Source organism: Citrus sinensis, chromosome 1 (assembly GCF_022201045.2).
Source record: "Citrus sinensis cultivar Valencia sweet orange chromosome 1, DVS_A1.0, whole genome shotgun sequence".
NCBI lineage: Eukaryota > Viridiplantae > Streptophyta > Magnoliopsida > Sapindales > Rutaceae > Citrus > Citrus sinensis.
In genome coordinates, this window is record NC_068556.1 from 412,217 (window position 1) to 439,258 (window position 27,042).

General features: G+C 35.8%; 4 protein-coding genes across 10 annotated transcripts; 1 reads left to right on the top strand and 3 right to left on the bottom strand.

Moving 5' to 3' along the window:
• Nucleotides 1-409: 409 nt before the first annotated feature.
• LOC102627859 (hypothetical protein) lies at nucleotides 410-4,273 on the bottom strand. 2 transcript variants are annotated; one of them, XM_006483499.4, is made up of 6 exons: nucleotides 4,111-4,273; nucleotides 1,632-2,863; nucleotides 1,414-1,464; nucleotides 1,243-1,341; nucleotides 945-1,106; nucleotides 410-789 (listed from the first exon to the last, which is right to left on the bottom strand). In XM_006483499.4, the coding sequence occupies exons 2-6, from the start codon at nucleotides 2,838-2,840 to the stop codon at nucleotides 637-639; spliced, it is 1,674 nt and encodes a 557-aa protein (XP_006483562.2). In that variant the 5' UTR covers nucleotides 2,841-2,863; nucleotides 4,111-4,273; the 3' UTR covers nucleotides 410-636. The 2 variants fall into 2 exon arrangements, with proteins under 2 accessions (XP_006483562.2, XP_024956224.2); XM_025100456.2 differs by having other exon boundaries at nucleotides 3,589-4,222.
• Nucleotides 4,274-10,486: 6,213 nt separating this feature from the next.
• LOC112498827 (uncharacterized) lies at nucleotides 10,487-12,015 on the top strand. The gene has a single exon (XM_025100453.2). The coding sequence runs from the start codon at nucleotides 10,522-10,524 to the stop codon at nucleotides 11,851-11,853; it is 1,332 nt and encodes a 443-aa protein (XP_024956221.1). The 5' UTR covers nucleotides 10,487-10,521; the 3' UTR covers nucleotides 11,854-12,015.
• A 3,574-nt stretch (nucleotides 12,016-15,589) lies between these two features.
• Nucleotides 15,590-22,509, bottom strand: LOC102627181 (uncharacterized). Of its 5 annotated transcripts, none has more exons than XM_006483496.4 (16): nucleotides 22,280-22,504; nucleotides 21,671-21,798; nucleotides 21,442-21,525; nucleotides 21,271-21,342; nucleotides 21,098-21,169; nucleotides 20,763-21,002; nucleotides 19,885-20,001; nucleotides 19,684-19,797; nucleotides 19,279-19,404; nucleotides 19,126-19,194; nucleotides 18,350-18,456; nucleotides 17,795-17,878; nucleotides 17,133-17,220; nucleotides 16,817-16,936; nucleotides 16,386-16,570; nucleotides 15,590-16,157 (listed from the first exon to the last, which is right to left on the bottom strand). In XM_006483496.4, exons 2-16 carry the CDS (start codon nucleotides 21,782-21,784, stop codon nucleotides 15,863-15,865), a joined length of 1,887 nt encoding a protein of 628 aa, XP_006483559.2. In that variant the 5' UTR covers nucleotides 21,785-21,798; nucleotides 22,280-22,504; the 3' UTR covers nucleotides 15,590-15,862. The 5 variants fall into 5 exon arrangements, with proteins under 5 accessions (XP_006483559.2, XP_006483560.2, XP_024956420.1 ...); XM_025100652.2 differs by having other exon boundaries at nucleotides 16,014-16,092; nucleotides 16,386-16,587; nucleotides 22,280-22,509; XM_025100651.2 differs by having other exon boundaries at nucleotides 16,014-16,157; nucleotides 16,386-16,587; nucleotides 22,280-22,508.
• A 2,369-nt stretch (nucleotides 22,510-24,878) lies between these two features.
• On the bottom strand, nucleotides 24,879-26,883 carry LOC102626908 (54S ribosomal protein L24, mitochondrial). 2 transcript variants are annotated; one of them, XM_006483495.4, is made up of 2 exons: nucleotides 26,512-26,883; nucleotides 24,879-25,661 (listed from the first exon to the last, which is right to left on the bottom strand). In XM_006483495.4, the coding sequence occupies exons 1-2, from the start codon at nucleotides 26,709-26,711 to the stop codon at nucleotides 25,193-25,195; spliced, it is 669 nt and encodes a 222-aa protein (XP_006483558.1). In that variant the 5' UTR covers nucleotides 26,712-26,883; the 3' UTR covers nucleotides 24,879-25,192. The 2 variants fall into 2 exon arrangements, with proteins under 2 accessions (XP_006483558.1, XP_024956404.1); XM_025100636.2 differs by having other exon boundaries at nucleotides 26,519-26,666.
• Between the last annotated feature and the right edge of the window lie 159 nt (nucleotides 26,884-27,042).

The following is a 27,042-nucleotide window of genomic DNA, read 5'->3' on the forward strand; positions in this document are numbered from 1 at the left end:
ACTCATTTGGCTAGAATGATACGAAAGCATTACAATGTTGTTTGGTACCTCGTTTTCACTCGCACTCGATTCAAAAAGAAAACTAAGAAGTGTAATGAAAAATAGAAGGCGTTCAACGAACAAATGGAGAAGTGTCGCAGCAATCAGCACTGCATTTTAGGTACAGTCTTGTTGATGCACAAGGATGAAAGATTACACCCCATCCAACCCAACTAGTGTTTTTGTAATTGATATGTACCACTTTCTCAATTTCTTCCGCGGCAGGAGCCATTCGACAATGATCTTTGTTTGGGGCGTTTCCAAACTTTTTCAGACATTATATTCTTTTAGGACCCACACATTTGACATTCCTTATCCAAGACACTTTTCCGAATGGATAACATAAAATATAAACAGTAGAATAATGTAATAATGTCGAAAGAACAGCAGCAATTTGCAAGCAAATTTTCATTCACGGTTTTTTTTTTTTTAAATTGAAAATGGAATTCCCACCGCACAGCAGCAGTGCCCGGGTTTATTAATTAATGGAGACGAAAGACATTTGTTATGTACATTAAGACCAATAAGAACAAAGATGAAGAGATGCACTTAATTTGTACAAATGTCAAATCATGAAAATTAAATCTCCTACACCACTTAGGATGATGATGGGGACGACGGCGCAGATTCTGCCGGTGCCTTGCAAATAGGGCACCAATTTGTTAGCCGCAGCCATTGCTGTATGCAGAGTACATGATACCTATGCTGACAATGCAATCTCCCCACTTCTTCTCCAACAACATACTCTTCCTGCATAAAATAAGACAAATATGCTTCTTTTTTTAAAAAATAAAAAATAAAAATCCAATCCTCATAAGGGCAGGGATACCTTATTGGATTAGGTTTGGCTACAGTAATTATGAAAAATGACAAGTAGATGCTTTGAGTACTCAATTAAGACAGACCTGGCAGATACTGCATTTAACATCGTCATTATTCCCACTACAGCTCAAGGCCACATCAAGAGGTGCAGGCTGATAGATGCTTGTCTTAAGACATTTCAATATTGCTTCATCCGTTAGTGCAGTGCTCACTGTACCCATCCTCTCTTCAAGAGCTAATAGTTCCTGTCATGATACCAACAAAATCCTATAAAGTAAGCTACTAAATAACAGGTTTTTCTTAAATAGTGTTATTTTTAAACCATTGAAAAATGATGAATGACTAGATTAACAATTACATTATCATACCATAGTAACATACCTCATACGACATGTTATCAATATCCAGTCTCATGTCTCTATGCTGATCATGGAAGCTGAGGCCGTTCAGGAGCAAATTGGTCTCTAGAACAAGCAATTGCTGCACGGCAAAGAAAAAGATTTAAAAAAAAGGCAATTTGACAGAATCATAGATAACTTAAAACTTGACTACCTCATATGATAATTCCTCATCTTGCTCAATCCTCTCAAGCGCCAGCAATACCTGAAAAATATTATAAAATGCAAACTATTAGACACTCAGACCCCATTTAAAGAAAACCTTCAACAAAGTGACTTGAACGACCTTCAATTTCCACTCCCTGAACCTCGCCCAGGCAAGGGGGATGATCTTAAATGTAGCTTTTAACATTCAAGAATATAAAACAATACCTCTGCAATCCCATCAATATTGTAGCGTGCAAAGTTATCACGATTTATTACAGAGCCAGTGATGCCACCAACATCTGAAGGACTACCAGGCATAAGACCTCGTAAGCCTCCACCACTGCTACCAGGTCTACTGTAAGAACTAGGGCGAATTGAGGGAGTTTCAGCAGAAAATCGAAGGGACGATGTAGGAACACTTGAATCAACAGGTATTTCAGATTCGGGCACTCTAGATATCACAACAGAGGACTCATTTGGTGCTAAGCTATTTCCATTTCCTTGATTAGAGAGCCTTGCGCGGCTGTTACTATTTGTTGATCTCCTAGTCCTGACAGATGCAACACCATTATCCCTGTTAGGAGGCCAATTTCTGGCTCTTCTAGAATCACAAATGGAGATGCCATAATTAGAACTGTGATTTCTCATTTCTGATGATGTTTCGCTGGTCGTCTTCCCTCCAGAGGAGGAACTACTTTCTCCTTCTGAATTTCTCTTTTTAACCATATCCCTCCTTCTACTAAGGCTTGAGTCTGATAATGTACTGCTACTACTACTAGAGGGGATGATATCAGATATTGAACTGCATCTTAGATTTCTTAAGCCACGTCTGCTTGTATTGGTAGATGTTGCCGGACTGGTATTTCTAGATGCCAAAGACACAGAGGAACCAACTAAAACATCTCGGCTGCCCTCTCCAGACCTCTGATGGAAGGTCCTACGAGATCTTGAATTTGATGCTACACTAGATCTCCCCTCTTCCATCAAAATAACCTCCCTAGAATCCGAATCTTCAGATGTGGGGAGAAGGCCCCTTTGAATCTTTCCTGGTGGGACTACAAGTTCTGAAACATCTGGCTCATCATGAACACTACTAGTTTCAGATGAATCTGTTTCAAGCTGAGAAGGTTGCTTCTTCTTAGGATTTGTTGAGGATTTTCCTGCCTTGCTGAGAACCGAGCAAGTCCTCGAGGAGCTTCCAATTATTTCCTTGCCACTAGAAGAAGAACCAAATGAAGGCCTTGAAGATTTGGCTTTCTCTGAGCAGCCAATTTGGGTGCCTTTCATGGAGTTCAGTCTGCTGCTGCATCCAATTCGGCTACAAATTTGAGCATTTTTTTCTCTATTGTTAACAGTATCCCTCAAAACAATACCAGAACTCTTTCTAGAGACAACAAGCCCATCGATAGCTCTTTTACCAGAGTATCCATCCATGTATCCACTAAGAACCCCTTAAACTGAAACAAGAATAATATATAATACATATAATTCAGATTATGGAAGTCTGAAGCTTTCTGCTGTGTGATAAGCCTCACATTGAAAGGAAAATGTTTGTTCTTTCAAACTGAAGAAATGACACATCCTAACAAACATAAAATTAGAGTCCATTTCTGAGGTTCTACCCTTTTCCTACTCTACAATATGCTATATTTGCAGAAGTTATAGCCCAAAAAATTACTTTCATACCTAAATCCCAATAGTTCTCTCTTGAATATTAATTTATAACATCAATTTTTTTAATTTATAACATCAAATTTTTGTAAGGAGAATTTTTTAATAGCTTCTCAAGAGATTGTTTAATGACCAACCACAATATTCAATACTATCAGTGTATTCACTGCAGTTTTCATGACATCATAAGCATACATGCAAACATACATATGCACAAAATTACGATAATGATATGAGGATAAAATGAATAAATTTCTTATGCTAGCTTTCATCTAAAGCTACAAGACGAAGGCACCAATACCAGGAGCACGAATTTAGCATCTCTCTCTTAGTTTAAAGTTCCATTGAACAACTTGAATTGAAAAATTTCATACGCTGGTATGAATGAAGAAACCAGAACAAAATGTGTCAAATTGAATAACAAACATCTAACAAAAGATCACCCTATAAAACCCAATTCAACTAAAAATTAAACAAAATAAATCAAAGAAATTAAAATAAAGCATATTACCTTTATTATGAACGAAACCAAAAGAAAAAGGAGAATAAAAAAGATCAACCCATAAAAAGAAAAAAAAAATAGTTTCAAGTTCTCATAAGAACATAAAAAGAAACAGAATCCCATATGCCCACATGGCCATTAATTAGATCCCAAGAAAAGTGGCCACTTTTTTAATTTAAGGCCAAAGCTTTACTTCAATTATTCTCCACACAACCTCTTCTTCCTCCTCTATTTTTTTCCCAAAAATAAACAACAACAGCAGCAACTCTCTCCGAGATTAACGGACTCTCAAAAGCTTAATACCTCAAAATCAGCAAAATTCTCCCCCCCCCCCTCCCCCCCAAAAAAAATCATCTTCACAAAAGAAAAACTATCAAACACCTGACGACCTCAATTTAAGCGAGGTAAATAAAAATTCAAATATAAAACGAAAAAAAAAACAACAAAAAGTTGTAAACAAGGAATGAATATATTCGGTTATTGAATTGCGTAATAGAAGCAACAGAAATAAATTCAATATTCATATTCCACCTTTTGTTTTACTTCTGTTTGAAGAACGGAGAAAGTATTAAGGCCCTGTTTGTTGAGAGAGATTTCGGGGAGAGAGAGAGAGAGTCCAAAAACGTGTGTGAAAGATCCAATATTCAGCTGCGACCAAAAGTCTAGTCCTTTTAAATAATGTTTTTATTTCAAGGGAAAATAACACTCAAACCCCAAAACAATGGCCTAATATATAAATAAACACATAAACAAATAGACTTAAAAACCCTCTATCACTAGCATTTTATGTGGTTGGACAGACATTTTCATAGAACAAAAACTAAACTGTTTCGGCTCAAGAATTATTTGGTTGTCTGTGTCTCTGAATTTTTTTTAAATAGATGATTGCAAATTGGGTTAAAAAAATTACACAAAAAGTTGGTGATTAAATCTGATTTTTAGTTCAATTTAATTTTAAAAAAAGAATTATTTCTAAATTCAATAAATTCGATTCAATTCTATTTTCTAAACACTCTATTCTTAAGATATATACGATGGTGGAATTGGTTTTTTGAAAATAGCGGTGAAAGAGCCACATGCATTATTGACCTTGACCGCAAATTTAAAAAGAGATTTATGTGATCATTCTTGAAATATTAGCAGTCTGATTATATATTAGAGTAACTTTAGGGGCCTAGATGTTCTTTTTTATACTTAGTTAAAAGATTTGAGATTACTTAAAGGTTAATTGGATAATTTGCTAAGCAGTGCCGTCCATATATACATACAATGCGAGCTCGTGAGATCTCCACCGTCGGCTATGGGTTAGGAGAGTCAAAGATCGACGGTCGGTGAGGACGGCGTTACGTTATGATGCGATAAAACGACGTATGCTTATTAAACGGAACAGATAAAAAGGACCTCTTTGGGCCCCACATTCCGTCCAACAGCATTACAGCAGCCGCCTAACCTTTATTTTGTATTAATTCATTAATTATATTTTTTTAGTCATTTCGTTAATTAATTTTGTTATCTTACTTGAAGTTGAAGCGCGTGCCTCACACTTGACCTAGTTGATAAAGATGGCTGTTAATTCCTGAATTGACCCCTGTTCTATGGTGGCTCCAGTCTTTTTGTTTCATTAGTGTTCTCTTTCAATTTCATTTTGAAATGTGTGGCTAGGTATTTCCTTAAGGGCGGAGTTATTTGCACTCTAAAAAATACTCAAAACACTCATTTATTTTGGACACTCATTCATTATATTTAAAATATTTAACTTTTACTTTGTACACTCTTAAAATTCCAAACATACCCTTAAAGCTTCCTCTTTATTTCTTTTTCATACATTCATAGCACCAAAACACCCGAGTCAAGAATTTCTTATATGCTTTCAATATTAGTTTATTTACAATTTCATAAAAGCTCTACCCATTATACAGTAATTCTTGTTCGTACTGCAAATTATTTATATTATTATTCTCAGATCTTAAACAACAGATAAGCCATTTTTTTGTTTTCAGATTCAAAAGAATAAGCAATTTATGCCAGGCCTTTAGCAAACAATAACCAATAACCGGGTTTAATAATTGATTTAATATAAATATGCCACTCTAATAAGTAATTAAATGGCAGAATTTTATTGAGTTTGAGAGAAAATTTGATTAGTATGATTTCTACCACATCATAAAAGTGGAGAACTTGCGAGTCATAATTTCCTTGATAAGAGTGGTGAATGATTTGATTGAGTTTTAAGGATTAACACTAGTTAAAAATTAATAAATGCGTTTGTTGTGAATAAAAAATAGTATTTAAAATTTTATAGTTACATTACATATTGCATGGGTGCACATGTGCATTATATGGTTGTCTTGATTAATTTTTTATTTATTTATACTAAATTGTCCTTATTAGTAAATGACATTATGGGTATAAATTCGTAATATAAAATTTATAAAAAATTATGAGTGTTCAAAATATTTTTTAGAGTGCATGTAGTCCCACCCTTTCCTTACTTTATTTCTAATTTTATGTGATGAAGATAAATAATAAATGATAAGCTTTATCTCCTTGAAAGCATTATTGTTCATTTTCTCCTTGAAAGCATTATCCTTGCAAATATAAAATTTTTTATCTTGTATTTTGGGCTTGTAACAAGTGGCAAGTTTAAAATTGATATATATGGGCAAATTTAAATGGGAAATTGATCTATCTAACTTGAGTGAGCGCCACGCTCCCTAAAGCGTTGGGTTTCCAGCATCGCTTTCTTGGTTTCCCAATCGCTCAAAGCCAAATGGCCATCAACAGTTTCTAATTCTTTCATTTTCTCTCTTTGTTTTGCTTCCACTCTTTTAATTATCCACGAACTCTCACGAGTCCCTATCACAGGAACTTGGATTATGTTGTCAAAAGGAAAAATCATTACACGTTTCTCATTTGCCCAATTTCTTGACTCTTTCAGTTTAATTATTAGCATTATGATTTATATTTTAATTTTTTCTTTTTTTTTTTTTGACCTTTATTGTTTGGGTTAAAAATGCTTCCAAAGAATTTCCACTTGTTCCACAAATTAAGGCGCTTCTAATTAAGTCTCGAATAATTCAACTCCCGGTTTGTATGGCGACAAGTCGATAAATCCATCCATAGTTTCTCTATGTTTTATATAAATGGCTTTTTGCAATAAAATCGCAAAGAAGAGCCAAAAATGTACGTGGTAAAATACGTCACATTTACATTTAAAATAAACAACCCATTTTTTTATATAAAAAAAAAACAATTCCACCATCATATTCAGATATATGTACGCGTATATATGAAAAAAAAAAAAAAAAGGTTGGAAAAACCCATCAATAGGTCTTAAAATAATTGAACAAATATTCGTTGATGATTTTGTGGAGAAAAATAAATTATTTGAGAGCAACCCCCGTTGAAGGCCATCGAAGCATGATTAATAGAATGGTGGAACCCAAGTTTCAAAAAGATGTTGTTGTTGGACAAGTGCTTGTCCTCGAAAGCATTGATTAATTGCCCGTGGAAAGCACTTTCATGTGCATCAATGGTGTCTCCTACTTGTAATATTGAGGCTTACATATCAAGATTTTAATAATATCAACATTTCAATTTGTACAATTGGGAAAATTATAACTTAGTGGGGGTGGCGGGACCAAATCCCAGAATGTCAGGTCCAAATGGCCATTCTATTTAAAGAATTAAAGAAGGAAATGATGATAAGAATAAGAAACATTCAATGAATAGATTTAGTAAACAAATGCAACATAATAATGAAGTTAAATTGACTAAGTTTGGCTTGCATGTCTGCCAAATGTAAGAACAAGAGAGGACCAAGTGGCCCACCAATGCCACCTTGTGATGTAATTCTGATTTATTCTGTGTTTATTTTCTCGTTTGCTAGTAAGACAGAAGATAAGATTGGATAATAATAATAATAAAATAACGGGGAAAATGAAAAATAGACCGCAAAGTTCGCTCTAATTAATTAGTAAATCGGTTTATTTCACAAGGGACGGAATCGAACGATGTACCATGACAACCAAACCAAACCAAACTATAAGGGATATGGGTTTATTCGTGACTTCTTATTTAAATTAGGCAAATTTTAGAGGTCTGTGTGTAATTTCCTTAATAATAACTTAATATTAATTAATTAATTAGTCGTAAAAAGAGATTATAGGCAGGTTGGCTTAAGCCACTAAAAATGGCAGTGGGAATGTGGGATGTTTTGGTGACGTGTCTTTAGGGACGGGCAAAGCCACGACAACTCAAAAGTGCTTTTTGGGTGTTGCCAGAAGCAACTTTTTGATTAGGTTTGGTATTTCGGATTCTGTTGGCTTGGCTAGTGGAAAGATATCATGGGGAGGGTTTTTTCAACAGAAAACCAAACGTACTTTAGAGTTTCAAGACTAATTGCTTTTGAAAACCAGCAGCACTTCGTCCAAGTTTTATTTCAATCCGGAAAAAAAAGAGGATTGTGTTGGTGTATCATGTTGCGAAAAATGATTAATCACAAGTCCTTTCTAGATAGCTAAGTTTTTATAAGATAAGCTTGTAACTTTATTATTATTTTGGTCTGATTTTTATCAAAAATATTATGAGAGCTTGTTTTGTTTTTTTTTGGGGGGGTTGTTGAAAGTATGAGCCAATTCGTCTTAGAATAGTTTTGTTGGGGATGAAAAAAAAACTGAGATGGACCCAACCATTAGAGACAACATCGGTGGAGGCTAGCAGTAACACTTTGACAGTCAAGTTAGGTAAGTTTTAGAGAGGGTGTTACATTGTTTAAAAACTCTAATATCAATGGAAAATTGAGAGTTGTAGGAAAGAAGTTGAACCTATTTTGCTAAGACTAACCTGATATTATATAAGGAATGCTCCTGAGGGTATTTTGATATTTTTTTGGGATATGTGACAATTGTAATAAGCTATTCCCTTTCTCATGTAGGGATATTTCAATAATTTGTTTAATAAATTTGAGTCTTTTAGGATTTCGCCTTTTTAGGATTGGACAAGTCCTAATTGTGAGGTTGTTCTCGATGACAATATTTTTTAATTTCTGATTGACTTATTTCAAATGAGTTAATTAAGTTTTTGAAGCAGTTGACTCATCTGTTGATTGATCAGATGATAGCAGAGTTGGTTTCCTCTCTCACTCTTGGTGCATGTGACTGTTGGGGAGATATTTTGAGAAGATTCCTATAAAAATTACATTATGTTGATGTGCAACAATTTTAGTAGAGGAGTTGTCATTGTTAGAATGATCCTCCATCAATATGTGACAATCTTAATGTACATTGGGAGATATTTTCAATTTTCTTGAGATCTTCTCATCTCACCTTTTTCTTTCAATTTCCTCTTCACATTTTCTAATGGCATATTGGACATGGAATTATTGTATATATGTCACATTCTAATTGTATGAACCAAATTTTACCACCAGCAATTATTGCTAGCGTTTATAGCATGAACAAGTAGTCAATAACATCAAACTTATAATTAGATTATCATCTAGCGTCTTCAAATTAAATAACAGTAGTATGTATATGAACAATATCAAATTCCTTGGGAAAAATTCCTATATATTGACAAGAGCGAAGGCAAATAAATCATACTCCTTGCACGTATATCTTATAAAATATCATGTCCGTTTCGTAATTACAACTTATATTTCAAAGACCTTTATAACATCTAAAGGCACGTATATAAAAATTAAGATGGAATCATGGAATCTTCTTTTCAATTTCCAATTATTATTTCAATAAAGATGTGAAGAGAAGAAGAACAACAACAAGAAGAACAAGAAGAAGAAATAAGAATAAAGATGTGAAGAGCAATTGCGTTAGTACCAAAGAAATAATTAAATTTGGTTTTTATATATTAGCTAATTGCATTGAAAAGGTCAACAATATCTCCATTTCTCTCCACATGTCTTGGATTGTTCGTTTGTTTGATTATCAAAATTTTTAGGGGGTTTCAATTGATTGGCCTCCACCATCACTACCGTTGAGTTTTGCGCAATTCACGGTTCTTTATCAAACTTTAAACAATATTTTGCACTTTAATTTTTCCTTCATATACTCATTTTTCTTGCCCATTTTTCTCTCCTTAACTATATTCCTATTCCCTTGCTAATCCATGAATTTCTTTCTCTTCTGATCAAGGTACGCTTTCTCTACATTGTATCTTTCTGGGTTCCTTTAAAAAAGAATAATAGTAATAATAAAAATTCATTTGCCAGCCTTAAAGATGATGCATGGAAGAGAGAAATCTTTTCATTGTATATTAAATTTTCCTTCTATGTTACGTACGCAGCCAAAGTCAATTATCTTTTTCATATATTTCCCAGAACTTTGTTTTGATATATGAGCTATATGCATAGATATTTTTCTTGGATACGAGTCAAGTAGAAAACTGGTGGGATTAAAATCTAAAGGATTACCAATAAAGTGTTGGCTCCACTGGCAATGGAGTCCCCCTTAAGTGGCTTGACTGGGTTTGCTCCCTAGTTCGAGTCGTAGGGAAGTCGGCTTTGTTGGGAGAACTTGTGTCTCCCGATTCGAGCGGGAACTTTTAGTCTGGGTTGTGGTACGGGCTTAAAGGTGCCTCCCATAGTTGGGGCTCTCCCCAGGATATCTCGTGGTTAAGACAAAAAAAAAAAATCTAAAAGGATTATTTCTATGTGGAGGTAAATTTGACTAATCTTTATTATTAACATCATCAATTCCTAAGTAGTTTCTGATGATAGCTGAAGCTAACAAGAATATTATATAATTTTTTGTAATAATTTTTCAGTTCGGATGTCTGTAGAAAATGTTTAGCAATTCAAAATGAAATTATCATAATTCAATGCCAAATTTGTTACGAAATTTGTAAGATGTGAACTTTCTGATAGTGAGATAAAAAAAGATTAATTCTGAAATTCCAGGTTATAGAGAAATTTCTAGGATATTTATGGCAACGACAACAAGAACAAAGGATCGAGCTCTGGCGAAGGACAAGAGAGGCACATCCCCATCAAATTCACAAACCACTCATAGCCAGAGATGTAGCAGCAGGCATAACAATAATACTTGCACTGATAGAGGAAAATCGTCACCAGCGCCGGCAACGGAGAAACCCATGCCAAATTATCTCAAGCCAACAATAAGCTCGCGCATTAACGAACCTGTAAAGCTTGGGAATAAGAAAATTAATAACACCCACGAGGATAACCATAAGCTTCTTAGGAGGAGATCATTTGACAAGCCACCGTCCGCTTCTCCTAGAGGCCAAAAAGCACTTATCTCGCCCGGTCCTCGCGATCGAGGAGGATCAGCTCCGGCTCCAGCAGTTCCCCGCGAGAGAAAAATTACTGTTCGGTCCTCTTCTTTCGGTAGAAATACGGTTACTACAACAAAACCTGTTACCCCGAAGACCAAGAGCAAGACCAAGAGCACGTCCTTCGTTAACAAGAAGGATACTTCAAGCAATTATGCTTCTTCATCCTCTTCGAGAAAGTCTTCAAGTTGTCGCGACACAAAACAAGCAATGGATCATGAAGCTAAGCCAGAAGAAGATTTGGTTGAGGAAGTTGAAGAGGTCGTTAAAGTAGAGAGTGAGACTTCAGAAGCACTTTCGGATGTTAATGTTCCGAAATCTGAAATCGATCATGATGATCAGGAAGATGTTCGTGTTGTAGAAAGCAATGAAGATGAGAAGATCTACTCTTGTGATATTTCCACGTGTACTTCAGAGGATCAAAATGTGATCCCAGAACCACATATTGATGATCAGCAAGTGAAGACGGATACTCAACAAGAAGATGATAAAGAAAAGATTAGCACAGAGGAAAGTCACGATGGTGGTCTCCAAGAAGAGAGTGTCATAGAGGAGGAGGCTAAATCATTGAAGGAATCTGAGGATAAAGGCAAAGACGATGATGATCATAAGAATATTGTTAATGAGAGTGCTGAAGACGATAATAAGGAGGTTGAAGAAGAAGTCAAATTACAGCACGGGCAAGAAGCTCTGAGCCAGGAGAATAAGAAGGAAGGAGAAGATCGGTTAGAGGGAGGTTGTGAAGAAGCAATTAACAAACAGGATGATGATAAAGCAGCTGCAAATGTGGTGGTAGTGCCAAAGGTGCAGGAGGGGCAAGGGAAGAAGGAGTCTCCATCGGCGGCGTACAATGATGTGATTGAGGAGACAGCGAGTAAGCTGCTGGAGAAGAGGAAGAACAAAGTGAAAGCCCTTGTTGGTGCCTTTGAGACTGTCATTGATTATGAATCTGCATCATCCAAATAAAAATTAAGTTGACACAAAAATTATACATAAACACCTAACTTGTTAGATTTGGAACGATCCAAGTGCTGTTGTAGCTTTTTTTTTTTTTTTTTCCATGTGACAATAAGATAAATTGCTTTGTGATCCCTTTGTTGATTCCCCGTACAGTTGTATAAATATGATCTTTTCTTTTTCATGGTATACAGTATAAATTGTTAAACAGACGTACCAAATTGCACTTTCAAAATTATACTCCAAAGTTTGACATATATAGTGGAATAATATGGACTTACGTTACGTAGGGATACCTAGACAATACCTACAAAGAAATATCGATACAATGATAGATACAAAATCATACTGCATGCATTTCTCATACCATATACTTAAATCCACTTTTTATTAAAATGACGACAGCCTCGTTAGTTCATAATATAATCTTTCATATCAAATTACGGAATACTAGAATATAATGATTACAAAAAAAACACAATTCAAGCTTTCCCATTCACATTACGCATCACAAGAGAATTTTATTTAAAAAGGAAAAAAGAAAACATAACTACGTACTCCTTAATCTTTTGTTAATTGTTTCGCATTCTGCTCAAGCATAATTGTTATCAAAACTATTTACTCGACGGTAAAGTAGCTCCAAAGAAACCTGGCGTTCATACAAAAGCCGGCGACGAAAATTAGTGATAAAAACTTCTGAATTCCGATCAATATTATCATTATCATCGTCACCATAATGATCATAAGCACAACCTTTTGTTCTTTGAGGTGATCGAACAGATTTTCCCATACTAGAATCTTGATCAACAGTAGTACTATATTGCAAGCCTACTCGATCACTAAAGCTCAATGAACGTCGATTCTTAGAGAAGGTAGTACCGCATATTGAAGCTAAGTGCCATCTGCTTAGTTTTAAAACGCTTAAAATCATGTTTAATTTCTTCACTGCTTTCTTTATGCGTCTCAGCTGCATGAGTGCTCAGTTCTGATGCTTGCCCTTTTGTTTGTTGGATGCGATATTTGATGCTGAAATTTAGCTGAGGCTCGGTATTAATAAGCAAGCAAGGGCTTGTTAGTGAGAAAATAATCTGACAAGATACTCGGGTTTACAAGAAAGCGTGTAAGAACTTAGAATGTGCAGCTAGTTATAATGCTATTTCATGGAAAAACATGTGACGGGTGATTATGCTAGAATTACTGGATTGTCGTTTTAATTTGTGTTTGTACTAAAAGCTAAAAGCTCAAAGTTTAAGTTTCCAGTAAAGCTCGTGGGCCGATTCGAGTATTCGACTGTTCTTGTAAGCGTGGTTACGGAAGTTAGATTAGTATTTTTCAAGTTACAAAGTTTTGGTCAGGCATCCTATTCTTGCTTGAAAAAGTTTCGGTAGCTAGTTAAAATTGACTATAATTGTCGGGGTGTGTCTTCATAAAACAGCCGCGATAAGGTACAAACCCCAGGTTTTCTGCTGGAAATTGCTAATTGTTCATTATACGCTCTTAAAATTTTCATCACTAACCGCTAAAAATATATCATAAGTGGAGAGACAATAACATGGAGCTACTTGTGATGTATTTATGAGAATTTAATTAGGGTTCATCAGTAAAACCTCTTAAGTGATTCTAGTAGAGGTCTGGGGTTTAAGTTTTGCTCCCATGATTGGAGATGAGATTTAGTTTATAGTTATGCTAGTATGCATGATTGAATGAATCCAATTGAATCACTTAGTAACTTTAATTCACACCTCCATAGTATTGCCCTTGTTACTAAAAGGCTTGGATTGAGACAAGAGCTCGTAGATAGATCGAGAGATACAAAAGATTTTTTGTTGATGGAAGCTTATTATCTTACATGATGATGTAAAAAATATGATTTTTCTACAGTCGTTTGATGAAAATCCAACGGTCGTGAAATATAAGGTAATAAAATTATATTATTGCCACAACCGTTGAATTTTTATCAAACGGTTATATAAGAATAATATTTTTTACATCATCATGTAAGATAACTAGAACCTTGTTGATGTCCCTTGAACTTTAGCTCAAGTGGCAAGATAGGGAGCAAGTGGGGTAAGGACTTGTGTCCAGAGGTTGTCAATTTCGAGGAGGAAAAAATGGAGAAGAAAAAAATAGATAAAATGCCACATCATTGCAAGACATATCTTGATAAATTAACCATATTGTTAATTGTGAATATGTGTGAGGATTTTATGTTAACCAACATGACTTCATTTATTTGGACATTGTAGTTCACGGAGAACAAACTATATGGATAATTTGAAAAAAAAAACTTCGGTATCATGATGATCTCTAGAAAGCACTTTCCTATTTTCCTTGAACGAATTGTTTCAAATCTGCAAAATAATGATTGATTAAAACTGGAGAAATAACAACGGTGAATGACTTTTTGATTATAACTTGGGCAATTTTTAAGTTAGTCGAGAAAGCTGGTGGAAAATTGTCAACACACAAGTGAGAGAGATTTCACTCATCGAAAATGTTATTTTTGCATCACATGAAGCACTCGGATTCACTGTAGTTGATTGTGCAGGGGCGATTTGAGATCTTGTCTCTTTCTGGTTCAATTCTTCTCTCTGAGAGTGGTGGTCAGCGAAGCAGAACAGGTGGAATTAAGTGTGTCATTAGCTGGGCTAGATGGTTGTGTTCTGGGTGGTGGTGTGGCAGGGCTCCTAACTGCAGCCTCTCCCGTTCAGGTTTTCTTTTGTTCTTTGTTCCACTGCGTAAGAACTGTGATGTACTCATATCCTGATTTAGAGTAAGAAGTTTCGACGTCATAGCGTTTTATGACACTGTTGTATTACAGATTATCATCGGTAGTTTTTTGGCCGAAGGATGGAAGGAGTCGAGATCGGGAATGCAACCAGAACCATTGTCTTCTTCTATGCCAAAGTTCATCCCAGGAGCATCAGCAGTTGGAAGCCCTCCATCCCGTGGAAACTTAAGTGAATGAATCATCTGGTGGACCTGGAAGCCCTCTAAACCACAGCACCGGAGGAGGCTGCAGTAACAGCAATCCACCAAGCATACCAAATATGTGGAAATAGAGTTGTTGGCGCTGTGTGATTCGGTATCAGTTTTTATTTGGAATCGGTTTCGGATGTGGGCTACGTATGTAATTCATGATATCTGCTTTCAACTCGTTAGAGCTCCAGTTGCTTACCAGGAGTACAGTAAAAGATGCCATTTTCAGTGTGTCTTAAACTGAAACTGAAAGTAGGTAGAATCTAAGGCCCTTTCCTATCCTTTAAAGTGGGTCTCGGGTTATTACAACATGTGATAGAGATCAGATACTAGGCTTTGTTTAGACCCAGGTTAGGCTATCCTAGGATTAATGCTAGGAATTCAATTTGAGTGTTTGCTTCAGACATGTTATTCCTGTTGACGTCCGTTGCTACATTTTTCAGTTACCCTTATTAGTTTATTTCGTATTTCGGCTTCTAATTATTATTGCATGCACTTATCCTTTCAAGATTAAATTCACTTCATACTGTTGCATCCACTGATCTTTTTTAGTTACTTTTCCAATTTCCAAATAAGGTTCACGTTCGACGTGAACAGTTTTGATTAATTTTACATAAAAACCGCTGATTGGTACCGAAGTTACTTGACTAGCGCGTCTTCTTAAACACCCTTAATTGATTTGGTTGCGTTTCCACTTGTGAATTCCATTCTACATGAAATGTTCTTATACTACATTTGTGCAATTCTCTGACACAACCATGGGAAGTGGCAAAAATCACAGTTTTTTATCAACACTTAATTTAACTTAATAGTACAACAGTGTTCATGGAATTTTCAATACAACGCTATCTCAAAACTATTAGCAGAACTCTGCAGTGTAACAACAATCTCACTATTTGCTGTCTACCCTCAGTTGTGGTCCCTTCGCCAAGCGAGCAACTCATCTGCAAAAAATGCACGAGTTCTCTTCCCTGTTAGCATGAGCACTGCAATCTCTTCCTCTCTAATCTTCTGGTAGAAAGATGAAATAGATTCTGTATCACAAAGATTCTGGACTCGTCGAGGGCCTAATTCTTGAGGGCATTTTCATGGGTTGTCGCAATTCACCATCCAACCGACAACTGAAGGAATTCTTAGGAGTGATGGACATTTTGTTTAATGAATACTCAAACTCATCGAGATCAAGATCCTGCTCATCAGGACTCCTACCCATCCCATCAACCATAACATGATCTCCATTATCCTCATCTACGTCTTCATCGCTGTTGTCTTCTTCGTCGCCATGATAAGCAGTTTTAACCATCGACCAGTAAACGAAGTTAGGCCGTATGAAACTTCAGAAACAGACACATCGGTTTATTAGTCATCTTTAGCTCAAGTAACTCACAAGTTCAGGCCAACATACTGGTAATTATCCCTCTACCTCATTTCAACTTAATAGTTTCCAGAGCAGTCATTCAGAAAAGCTAATGACTGAAAACTTGGGTTCATGTAAAATATGAATTTTAATAATGTTGACATTCATTCTAAAAATATTTCACAGCAGAGTAGCATTTGCAAACCTGTCAGATTTCTTCAGCAAACATGGATCAAACGGAAAGAACATGTCCAACCTTTCCAGCCCACCAAAATCCCTGGAAAGTTCCGACTCCAGCAGATCATTAAATATAAAGGTTTCAGACACGGTGAATAGACGAGCAGCTTTTGATTGTTGGAGAAACTCTGAAACCACAGATGGTAGGCATACCTGTTTACAAGAGAAAACTGAAGCATTAGGCCCCAGGATGAGATTAAAATTAAGACATATTCATCCAGCTAGAACAGCAATTCAAAAGGAAATAATGAAATGACTAAAAAGATGTACAGTGTCCTTAGAGGAAAGAAATCGTCTTGAAAATAGTAATTTAAGATGGTAGGGAAAAAAATTTGTGACATAACAGGCTTGATATTTCATATTAATTTTAGAAGAGGTATCAAAAGAAAAGAAGCTCACCTTTAATGGGTTCAAATTGTGCTTCAAAACTGTTTCTAGAGGCATAAGGAGAAGCTGAGACTTGAGCCTCGGTACATCCATTATAGATCTCATACGAAAGCATAGCACATACATAATGGCCTGTGGTGAAGAATTAACCATCAATACTTCAGTTTAATAATTGATTTAAACTACTCAACAGTTTTACCATAGACCAAAACAAACTCGTCCATGATAGACCAACATAAGCAAAATGATATCATCGGAAAAGCAAAAAATCCATAAAAGTTGGTTGAAGAAATCTTTTATTAAGAAATCTATGTTCAGAAGCATTTACCTGGCATCCTGAATAAAACACTCTATGGGCTTTAGGGTTTATGTTACCACCTGGTATATTACAGTACTCCAAACACCAATCCACCAACCTGAAAATAAAAAGACTATCAGATTTAATATGAAATCCACATTTGCTTCCTTTATAGAATATCCAGAGCCATGCAACAAACCCAACTAAACAGCTCATTTGATTCAATTTAGATTTTCACTTGATGCAATTCAGTCTTGGTTAACATCTTGCTTTTGGTTTAATAAGCACATTGCCCACCGGGCACAAACTACAATCGATGTGGTTATATACCAACAAGCTAAACTTAGTAAAAATGATACTAATCTATACATATAAATGATACAATTGTAAGATGCTAATGAATGATATTTTCTTCTAAAAATAAATTAGCTATTGAATATGGCTTATTATTTTATTTTAATATTGATCAAAGCATAATTTTTTTTATTTAATTTGGTTCTAGTCAGTCCATATAAGTTTTTTTTGTTTTTGGTTTCCTACATGTCCTAATACCAAACAGTTTTGGCTCGATCATTAAAATTTGTCAGATACTGAAACAACCAAGCATGCACACTGCTAACCATGCAGTTGCAATTCACTTGATGGATCTTCCATAAGAATAACAGAATACAAGATCAGCTATTCTTTCTAACCTTTTTAACAAGCTAACAATGAAACAGGGAGACAAAAACCTCGCACGAGACAGGTAACTAGCAAGATAAGACACAGAACTCATCCTGCATATAAAAGAAAAGAGAGTTAATACTAGTATGTTAATAATGATTTATAATGATTTATCCCCTCCAAAATGACAATCCATACAAGATTCCAACAAATACTATTTTGCAATACAAAAGATACATGTATGTCATAACAACTGGCAGAGAAATCATTTATTTATTTAACAACTTCATTGCTGTCTATAAACATGCCTTCCAATAAAATAAAGGAGGATAAACAAAATAATTTGGTAGAAATGTCGTTTATTCATTGAACATTTTTTTAAGCTCAGCAACACATTACCATCCCAGTAAAAGCAAAATTAGAAGTATCACGAAAAAAATGTTTTGACATGGTGGCATGTAACTTAAAAGACAACATTTGATTGATCAAGCAGCCTGATTTGCAGTTAACTATCTACGGACCCATACCAACTAGAACCAGCAGCCAAAAATGATTTTACTCATTGAGATAAGAATCCAAATTACCTTGTGAGTGGAGGATAGAGACCACTAACAAAGACATCCGCAAGCATTGTGGCAAATCTCAGACCACAGTTTTCGGGATCCAATGCACATGCATAAAACATCACAAACTGCATTCAAAAGAAGACAAATGCCTCAATAAACAAAGCAAGGAAAATACATATTCCAATAACCCCCCCCCCCCCCCCAAAAAATAAAAATCCATCGAATAATTAATAAGAAACTGAAAACTATGCCACTGGGCGTTGTGCCCTGAACAAGCAGTTTGAGCCCCTACTCAACCTATTTCCACAAAATGTGCAATAAGGGTAGATATATCTCGCCAATATTAGTAGGAGTAGATTTCCGAGTTAGTCTTGATAGATTTCTAGGCTATACTGTAAGTGTATATATCTACAATCCCAGACGACCTCATTGTGATATATCTGTAGATTGTAACAACCTAAAAGAATACTAATAAGAAAAAACTACAGAAGGAAGAAATGCATGCACACAAACATTGCAAGGATCTAGGGTTAATACCAATCAATAAGTTGGAAAAAACTTCGTAAGTAAATTTTCGATATAGAAATCGAAAGGATCTGATTCGAGCAATTTTGAAATCCAAAAGCAAGGGGAAAATTTGTTGGAATTGGGAAAACTTTTTCTACCAAAAGTGTATCCTGTAGGAATCAATTGTTCGTATGATTCTTTGATAGAAAGAAATTAAAAGGGGGTGCGTCCGAGTGTCTTTATAAGTTCACCAAAACAATGAAATATAAAGAAAATTTGAGTATTACCTGAGCAAACTTCGACTTGTACGCGTTTAGAACAGTTATCTGGAATGACTGAAGAAGAATTTCAAATACCTAACCATAACAATTAATCTCTTTAAAACAAGCCAGAAAGAGGACCCAAAGAGCAAGTAAAAGGAATAAGAATTTAGAAAATACCTCAATCAAGCGGCCTGTGCCTTCGCATGATTCAAGATGCTCAAAAGTTAGCACCAGCAAACTATCAAGTAGTTCAGCAATTAGGTTTCCACTTAAACTCTTCCGACTTATAGAGCCACTTGGAAGCTACCCAAAAAAGAAAAAAAATTATAATCAGGTTACATTATTTCCCACGAGTAAAGACAAATGAAGAAAAAGATCTACCAATTTTCTACAGTTCATTTTGTATGTCTTTAATTTCTTTTCTTCACAAAAGGAACTTCCACATTTCATAATTTCTGTAAAAATTTCAGCAGCACACACTGAACTAATTCCAGTACTCAGCACCGGTTCTAATTTTTTCTGTTATAATTGTTGATATGAAAATCAGGTGAATCACCAAAAATGAAAATTTGTCGATTCTACCTCATCACCAACTTGCTCAGCATCATCTGCAGCCTCTTCCACGTCTTCTAACTCCATCTCAAATATGCCTTTACTAAAATCATCATGTAAAATGTCATCCCATCCAATCTCCATCTATAAGAAATTTCACCACACAAGATTGTTCATATAAACACAAATTATTTTCAAGCACCAAGTTACATGGCAGTTCCATTGACTTACATCCAAATCTATTAGCCTATCCACCACTGCCATAAGCAATGTGCTTCTAACAAGTTCTCCCATTGCACTGCTCTCCAGCTTTAGCATGTTCTCCGTGTAAACAACAATCAACTTCAACTACAGAAAGAGATGGATAAATCATAAATCTCAAAAATCACATTTAATCATGTAGAACAACAATTTCTGATTGTAGTACAACAATTTCTGATTACAGACAGCACTCAAATAAAAGAATAAATAAATAACGGATTCAGGGATAACATTCAAAATGGCATGTTTTTCACAAACAGAGAAATCCAAAAGTCACTACCATCATGTGTACGTAAGTAGCACATAAACTATTTCACCACAATAAATAAAGTGGGAATGACCCCAGGAGAACACAAGCATGAGTATAAAAAGCATGTTATATGAACACACTACCAACTTATTGATGGACAGTGTGAGGAAGAGTGGAGCAACTTATACAAACACCCACGAAAGAGAACTCAAATTGCATTTGGTGCGTCTACAAGACAAACTGAGGAGTCAAGAGCAGAATCACATATTGGCAAGGCTCACAGAAACAAAGATCTAATTTCACAATCCACATTTCATATTTTCCCCGGTATCTGAAAGATTCATTAGCATAATTAATATTGATATAATAGTCATATATAATCCCCTGAGGTGATATGATAAGCATATATAATCAACTTGGCAAAATTCCTAGAGATATTAGACCAGAATGGGACAAGAAGCACATACAACAGTAACAATACATGCATGCGTCCATTGTGACTAATTTAGACAACAAAATCTGAAAATAATAACAAATAGGCCACCCAATTTGTTTGAGAAATCCAATTTCAAACATTAAATGCTCATATTTGACTTACTCGCTCATGCTTATTATGGACAGTTGGCATTCTCTGCACAACTATGGGCAATAATCTCATCGGGGCAAGAGGCACCAAGTCAAAAATACTTTTCAAAGCCGCATGCACCCGGGAAAGAACTTGATGCTTTCTTTCAAGACCATGAGGTTCTTTCAGTTTATCTAGGAAATAACTTGGCGGTGTGAAGTTGCCGACGAGCATAGTTAAACATGAATCAACATATTTTCCACTGGAAGCAGCCTGAAATACTATGAGTGAAATGAATAAAAAAATTGTAAAGACTTCATAGAGCAATTTTAAGAATTTAAATTTCCGATGATTCTCAACTGACATACCAAGGATATAATCAGGCCTTTCAGTGCATCCATAATATCTGGATCATAGTTCCACATGCTCATTCCAAAAATCTGAAAGACACTTGATCATGAAAAACAATAATAACAATTGGGTAATACATAACAAGCAGAAACAAACACACAAATCCATAAATCCATATAAAACAACTTACAGAAACAAGAAGAGACTCGTGGTGGGAAATGTCTATATAAGAAACTGCTCCAGATAGCGCCTTCAAACTTGTCTGCCAAGTTAACATAAAGAGGGACTAAAGCTTAAAACAAAAGACATATGAATGTCATTTAATAACAACAACATGCACGAAACTAGGTGAAGAACCTACCTCAAGCAAAGCCCTATTGTCAGGATCAAGACGTCCCGAAAGGTGCATAACCGCAACTAGTTGGTTGTAATTGTCATTATCACCCTATTCAAAGAATTTTTTTTTTTTTTTTGGGGGTAACATGGAGTATTAAATGAGGATTGGAACAGGTAACTAATTATTTTTTCCTCTGAAAAAAATTAAAATAATAATTAGTTGAGCTAAGTCTGCAAGGTGGGGAAACACTTACTGATTGGACAGACGTGAGGGCTTCTCTTACATGGTAGACTAATTCCAAGTCACTAATATTAACATCCTCCATCTCATGAGATTCAGCATGATCTTTTGGTAATTCCATTCCCATGGTCCCCAAGTAATCTACAACAATTTTTGTCTGACCATTAAACTTACCAAGAGATATCGAATAACGAAATCATTTAACATAAATGAATAAAATTAGAATTAAATATAAGATAATTCAATAATTTTCTTCATTTATTTAAGAGAGAAAAAAGAAGAAGAAGGAAATAGCGTGCAGTAGGGGTGGGCAAATCGAGTTCTGGTTCGGGTTGTTCGTTTTGGGTTACAACCCGATCGGGTTGGAGAATTAAACCCAATCGGGTTGAATTAACCCCAATGGGGCAGGTTTGGCGGGGATCATGATCCCCGAACCCGAACTGGGTTTGGAAGCAATCCCCCAAGCGTGTAGTAAACAAACAAAGGATTTTATTAAGTGATAAGAAAGAAACTGCAGAAAACACGGTATATCGTGAGGACTATGATACAATTGAAGCAAACTTAGATTTTAAACAAATAAAATATTTCATAAGTATGATACAGAGCTAGAGATAGAGCTAACACTATCCAAGGATGCGCGTGTCTCAGTCGAGTCTTATCACGAATTATAGAAGGCAACAAGGATGCAACGGCTCGGTATGTGAAGGGACCTTGCCTTGCCTTCCTTCTTCCTGTCGGCTAGGAACAGAGGGTTTTCGTTCGCCTCGAGCGGGTGCCCTTTTATACCTGTCACTGCTTACGGAGCTGGGGAGAATAGGTTACATGGCGTTTTCACGTTTGATATTTTTTTTTTTTCTTTTCCTTTTTTTTAATTTGAATTTTTTAAATTTTATATATAACAAAGCCCGGGCTGTTTACATGAGGTCCATAACTAGGCCCACTTTGTGCTGGCCTCGAATTTTTGAGCCCATATCTGAAAATATAAGTTACGGGCTCAGTTTAAAGTCCGCGGATCCAGGTCTGAACTGACTTGGGCCGGCCCGAATGTTTTTGCCAAGTCTAGTAAAATCGGGATGCATCCGAGGCTTATAGAAGCAAGTTGAAGAAGAAGATGAAGAAAGCTTCACCAGATTAGTTGAAGAAGATGAAGAAATTCTGGATCAAAGAATAACCTCAAGTTCATGCCTTCATTTGTTGACCTTGTTATAGAAATTATTTGATCCAAATATTGAAGCTCATAGATTGATCAAGGACTCAATGGTAAAATTAACAATAAATTTTAAAAGGCTTCATCATGTGAAATGTAGGCTGTGACAAAAGCTCATAGACGTGTCAAGAAACAAGCCTAAAAATGAGATGAGAAATTAAAATTAAAATAGAAATTTGCACAGACAAGAACGAACTCAAGAAAGTCGTAGCTCTAAAACCATGGTATAGAAGGATCATGATTCTCTTCTGATCTGATTTGTCCTGAGCAAATAATTCAATTGCTGATTGGTTGTTAATAAATAAAAAAATAAAAGAAGTTAAATTTTACTTGTACACTACCACTAAAAAACATATGGTAGAATATCTTTAAAAACTTAGTTGAACTCAGATCACGAGAAAATTTTATTTCGGTAGAGAAACTATTTCATCCAAAAGTTCGAATTTATTGGTTGGGCAATAGCCAATAATAATAAGAAAGACAAGTGTAAATAGACCTAATTATTTCTGGTTGTTTCATCCTAGTGTTGCGTTAATCAAGTCTAATCTCACGTGCCACTAAAATTGATAATGAGTAATGACTGATTGAGATTTAATACTCGAAACTCTCTTCCGGTAATAAGAACAGCCACAGTATTATTTTCAAGACCGATTCCAGTTGTAGAACCTTGGCCTTTGAGCTTGTAAAATTATGCTTTGTGATTTGCGGATAACGATATACGAAACCAACAATATAATTGGAATTGAAGTGATCGCCGGCCATAAAATGATCGGTAGAGTAGTCCAATATAAGAATATAATCAATGATACATACAAAATGGAAACAACACTTGAATTTCATGATAAAAAATACAATTCAAGTTTTCTCAATAAGTCTTGTATTAAACACGTATACACGCACAAGAAATTGAGTAAAAAAAAAATGAAGAAAAAATTTACCAAGCCTCAGTCGTACATAAATTTCACAATGTTCTCTTGAACCTTATTAATACTCATCAAAACTGTTTCCTCGACGGTAACGTAGCTCCAAAGAAACCTGTCGTTCATATAAAAGCCGGCGACGAAAATTAGTGATAAAAATCTCTGCCCTGCGATCAATATCATCGTCACCATCATAAGCACAACTTTTTGTTCTTTGAAGTACCCGAACTGAGCTACCCTCATCAGGGTCTCGATCAACAATGCAATATTGCAAGCCTAATCGATCGTTAAAACTCAATGAACGCCGGCTCTGAGAAAAACCAGCACGGCATATTGAAGCTAAGTTCCATTTGCTTAGCTTTATAAGGCTTAAAATCATGTGTAATTTCTTCACTGCTTTCTTTAGGTGGCCTTGCATGAGTGACCGGCTTTGATGCTTACCCATTTGTTTGTTCAAGTGCAGACTTGTAATGATATTTGATGCTGAAACAGAGCTGTGGTTTGGTACTTATAAGCAAGAGAGGGCGAGTGAGTGAGAAAATTCTCGGACAAGATACAGTACTTCGAGCTAGCAAGAAAGCGCGTTAGAAGTCGGAAATGATTTGGGAGTTATAAACTGACAGCTAGTTACGTTAGTGTTTCATCGAAGGGAATTGCTAAAATGACAAAAGTTGTCGTTTATGTGCTTGTGATACAAGCCAGACGGTCAAAGCTTTTGGCAAGGTTTCTAGCAAAACCCTCGGGTGATTCGTCTGGTTTTGTATACATGGTCACAGCTTGTTAGATTAGTAGCTTTGATTGAAATTCTTGCTGACCAAGTTTTGATAGGTGCAACTGAACAGAATTATAATTTGCCATCGACTATGATTACAAATAACAAGTGTAACGATAATAGAACGCACATGCTTATTGCATATGTGGGAACCGATAGCCCCAAAAATCGACAGTCTACTTCAAAGTAAAATAAAGGGTTTTCTCCCAACCGACATACAGTATTTAACAAGCTAGGCTTGAGCATCGACAGTCTACTTCAAAGTAGAATAAAGGGTTTTCTCCCAACCAACATACAGTATTTAACAAGCTAGGCTTGAGCATAGTAATAAAAAGGAGAATGCATTGGTTTCAATTACAACGTTAAATACAACAGAACTTTCATCATTCCTCCATAACATGTTAAACAGGCTAACTGAAGAACTAACACAAGTAATTTATTCAAGGCCAGGTTGAATAAACTACCACAGCTATATCAAATCAATTTTTATGGGCAGCGGCCAAATGTTTACCCAAAGAAAGGCCTAATACGAAACGATCAATTCAAAAAATAAGCATATAAGAAGATTAAAATCCAAAACCTGATAGCTACTAACAAAAATGTGAGCAACATTCCAAGCAGTGAGAAGGTCAAAACTTAAGAATTGGCAACCAGATCCTCGGGAGCATACTCGTTTGGAATTCCTTCACTGAGGATTTTTGCTGCTTCCTCAGCAGTTTCCTGGGTATCTGCACTTCCTTGCTCAATTTGTTTCTGTTTGCTTGACCCTCCATACATCTGTCTTCTGAGTTCCCTACGTGCGGCTCTCTGAGCGAGTTTCATGTCTTTAAAGTCCTGTTCCAGCTTGGCTTCTTCCTCAGGTGTAAAGAATGCCACTTCCGTCTGCCCAAGTTCTTCATAAAGCTTCTCAATCTTGGTCTTCCAGTAAAGACCCATTTCTGTGTCCATCTTGTGGTAAGGGGTCTTTAGCAGGTATTCATCGATCCCCCCTGCCTTGTCAATGCAGCGGAGTGCATGTGTTGTGACTTTGACTCTAATGTGACGATCCATTATATAACTAAATAGCCGCTTCTCCTGGACATTTGGCTTCCAATTCCTCCTAGTCCTATCATCATCATCACAGAAAAAGTCCTTGAGATTAATAACTCTTCTTTCTCAAATAAGTGGATTTACAAGAAATGCAAAATGCAACACAGCAGTAAATAAACTTGATTCACTTTGGGGTTCTGTTCACTTATATCCCATAAATTGCCTAGATAAAACCCGATTGAAAAAAAAAAAGCACATTAGTAGTGTAGATAATCTGCTGTTCTAATACCAGAATGCAAGAATCTATCTGAAGCTAGCCAAAACAAACAGAAACTACCAAGCAGCACTAAATCCAACATCTAAAGCACAATAAAGTACTATCATCATCAAGCCAACGATGGTGAAATTTGAATTACTTGTGAAAGCTACTTGCTAAAAAAACAATGATTGTTAGATGTTAACCCAAATTGAGGATGTTTCTTGGACAACATCCGACAAAAAAGACCAAATTCAGAGAACAACTTCCACTCAACATTACTTTCTTTGAAGAGTTTTCAAAATGCGACAGTTCCAGGAACAACTGGAAGCCAATCAAATACAAGAATCAACAAGCACTCAACTCCAAAAACTCAATATATAAGCAGGGCAAATTACAAATCTCAATTGCTTCGCATCTCTCTTTCATAAATTAAAGAGTACATGTGCATCCTAGTACATATCACTTAATTGTTCCATGCATAGATCCAATTTCTACACTGTAACTCCACCTATTTTCAACTAATTTTCCTTAAGCTTCGTCATTTCGAAAATATTCACAAGCAACATCAATTACTAAATTTAAATTTTTGTTTTTTTAAGGAAAAAAAAAATTCCTATGATCCATTCAGCAGTAATTCCCAAAAAAAAACCTAAATAAAAGAAATTACTTGTTACCGCCATCTTCGCTGACGCGATTGCCGAACTGGATGTGTTTGCCAGCGAAGAGACCGCGTTTGGCTCGGTTCATGACGATCCTGCTGTCGGGTACACATTTCTTAAGAGATTCTTTTACTCCCGGAGCCAAGTTCTTCTCTCCCCCTACCTTCCTCACTAGTTTCTTCATCATCTCCTTCCCTCGAAACGCCATATCGTGTAATGACTACTTCTCTTCTTTGCGATTCTAGTTTTTCGTTAAAACTGCACTCTATCTCTGTGTATTCGCTGTGCGCTGCCACACCGCTCCCTAAGGCTTAAACCCTTTCGCTCTTCCCAACGGCTTTTGTCTATACACTTGTTCCGATTATTGCCCCTCTGATTTTGCCACGTCCGCGGCTTCTATTAATATTTTAATTTCTTCGTGGATTTTCTCCATGATGCTATGTTTATGAGATCTAATTGTATATATTTCCTACACTATTAATGCCTTAAAAAATTTACGACATCGTATAGGGACCTCTCTTTTCTTTCTTTCTTTCTTT

Bases quoted from the DNA above. Each gene is read 5' to 3' on its own strand.
- LOC102627181 (XM_006483496.4), bottom strand. From the start codon at position 21,784: ATGGGAATGGAATTACCAAAAGATCATGCTGAATCTCATGAGATGGAG. The intron at 17,879-18,349 runs GTAATTTGGATT...TTTTATATGCAG, and splicing joins CTCTATCCTCCACTCACAAG to GATGAGTTCTGTGTCTTATC. The intron at 16,937-17,132 runs GTAAATGCTTCT...TCTTCACCACAG, and splicing joins TGTTTTATTCAGGATGCCAG to GCCATTATGTATGTGCTATG.
- LOC112498827 (XM_025100453.2), top strand. From the start codon at position 10,522: ATGGCAACGACAACAAGAACAAAGGATCGAGCTCTGGCGAAGGACAAG.
- LOC102626908 (XM_006483495.4), bottom strand. From the start codon at position 26,711: ATGGCGTTTCGAGGGAAGGAGATGATGAAGAAACTAGTGAGGAAGGTA. The intron at 25,662-26,511 runs GTAATTTCTTTT...TGATGATGATAG, and splicing joins AGCGAAGATGGCGGTAACAA to GACTAGGAGGAATTGGAAGC.
- LOC102627859 (XM_006483499.4), bottom strand. From the start codon at position 2,840: ATGGATGGATACTCTGGTAAAAGAGCTATCGATGGGCTTGTTGTCTCT. The intron at 1,465-1,631 runs GTATTGTTTTAT...AATATTTTTCAG, and splicing joins ATATTGATGGGATTGCAGAG to GTATTGCTGGCGCTTGAGAG. The intron at 1,342-1,413 runs GTAGTCAAGTTT...TTTGCCGTGCAG, and splicing joins ATGAGGAATTATCATATGAG to CAATTGCTTGTTCTAGAGAC.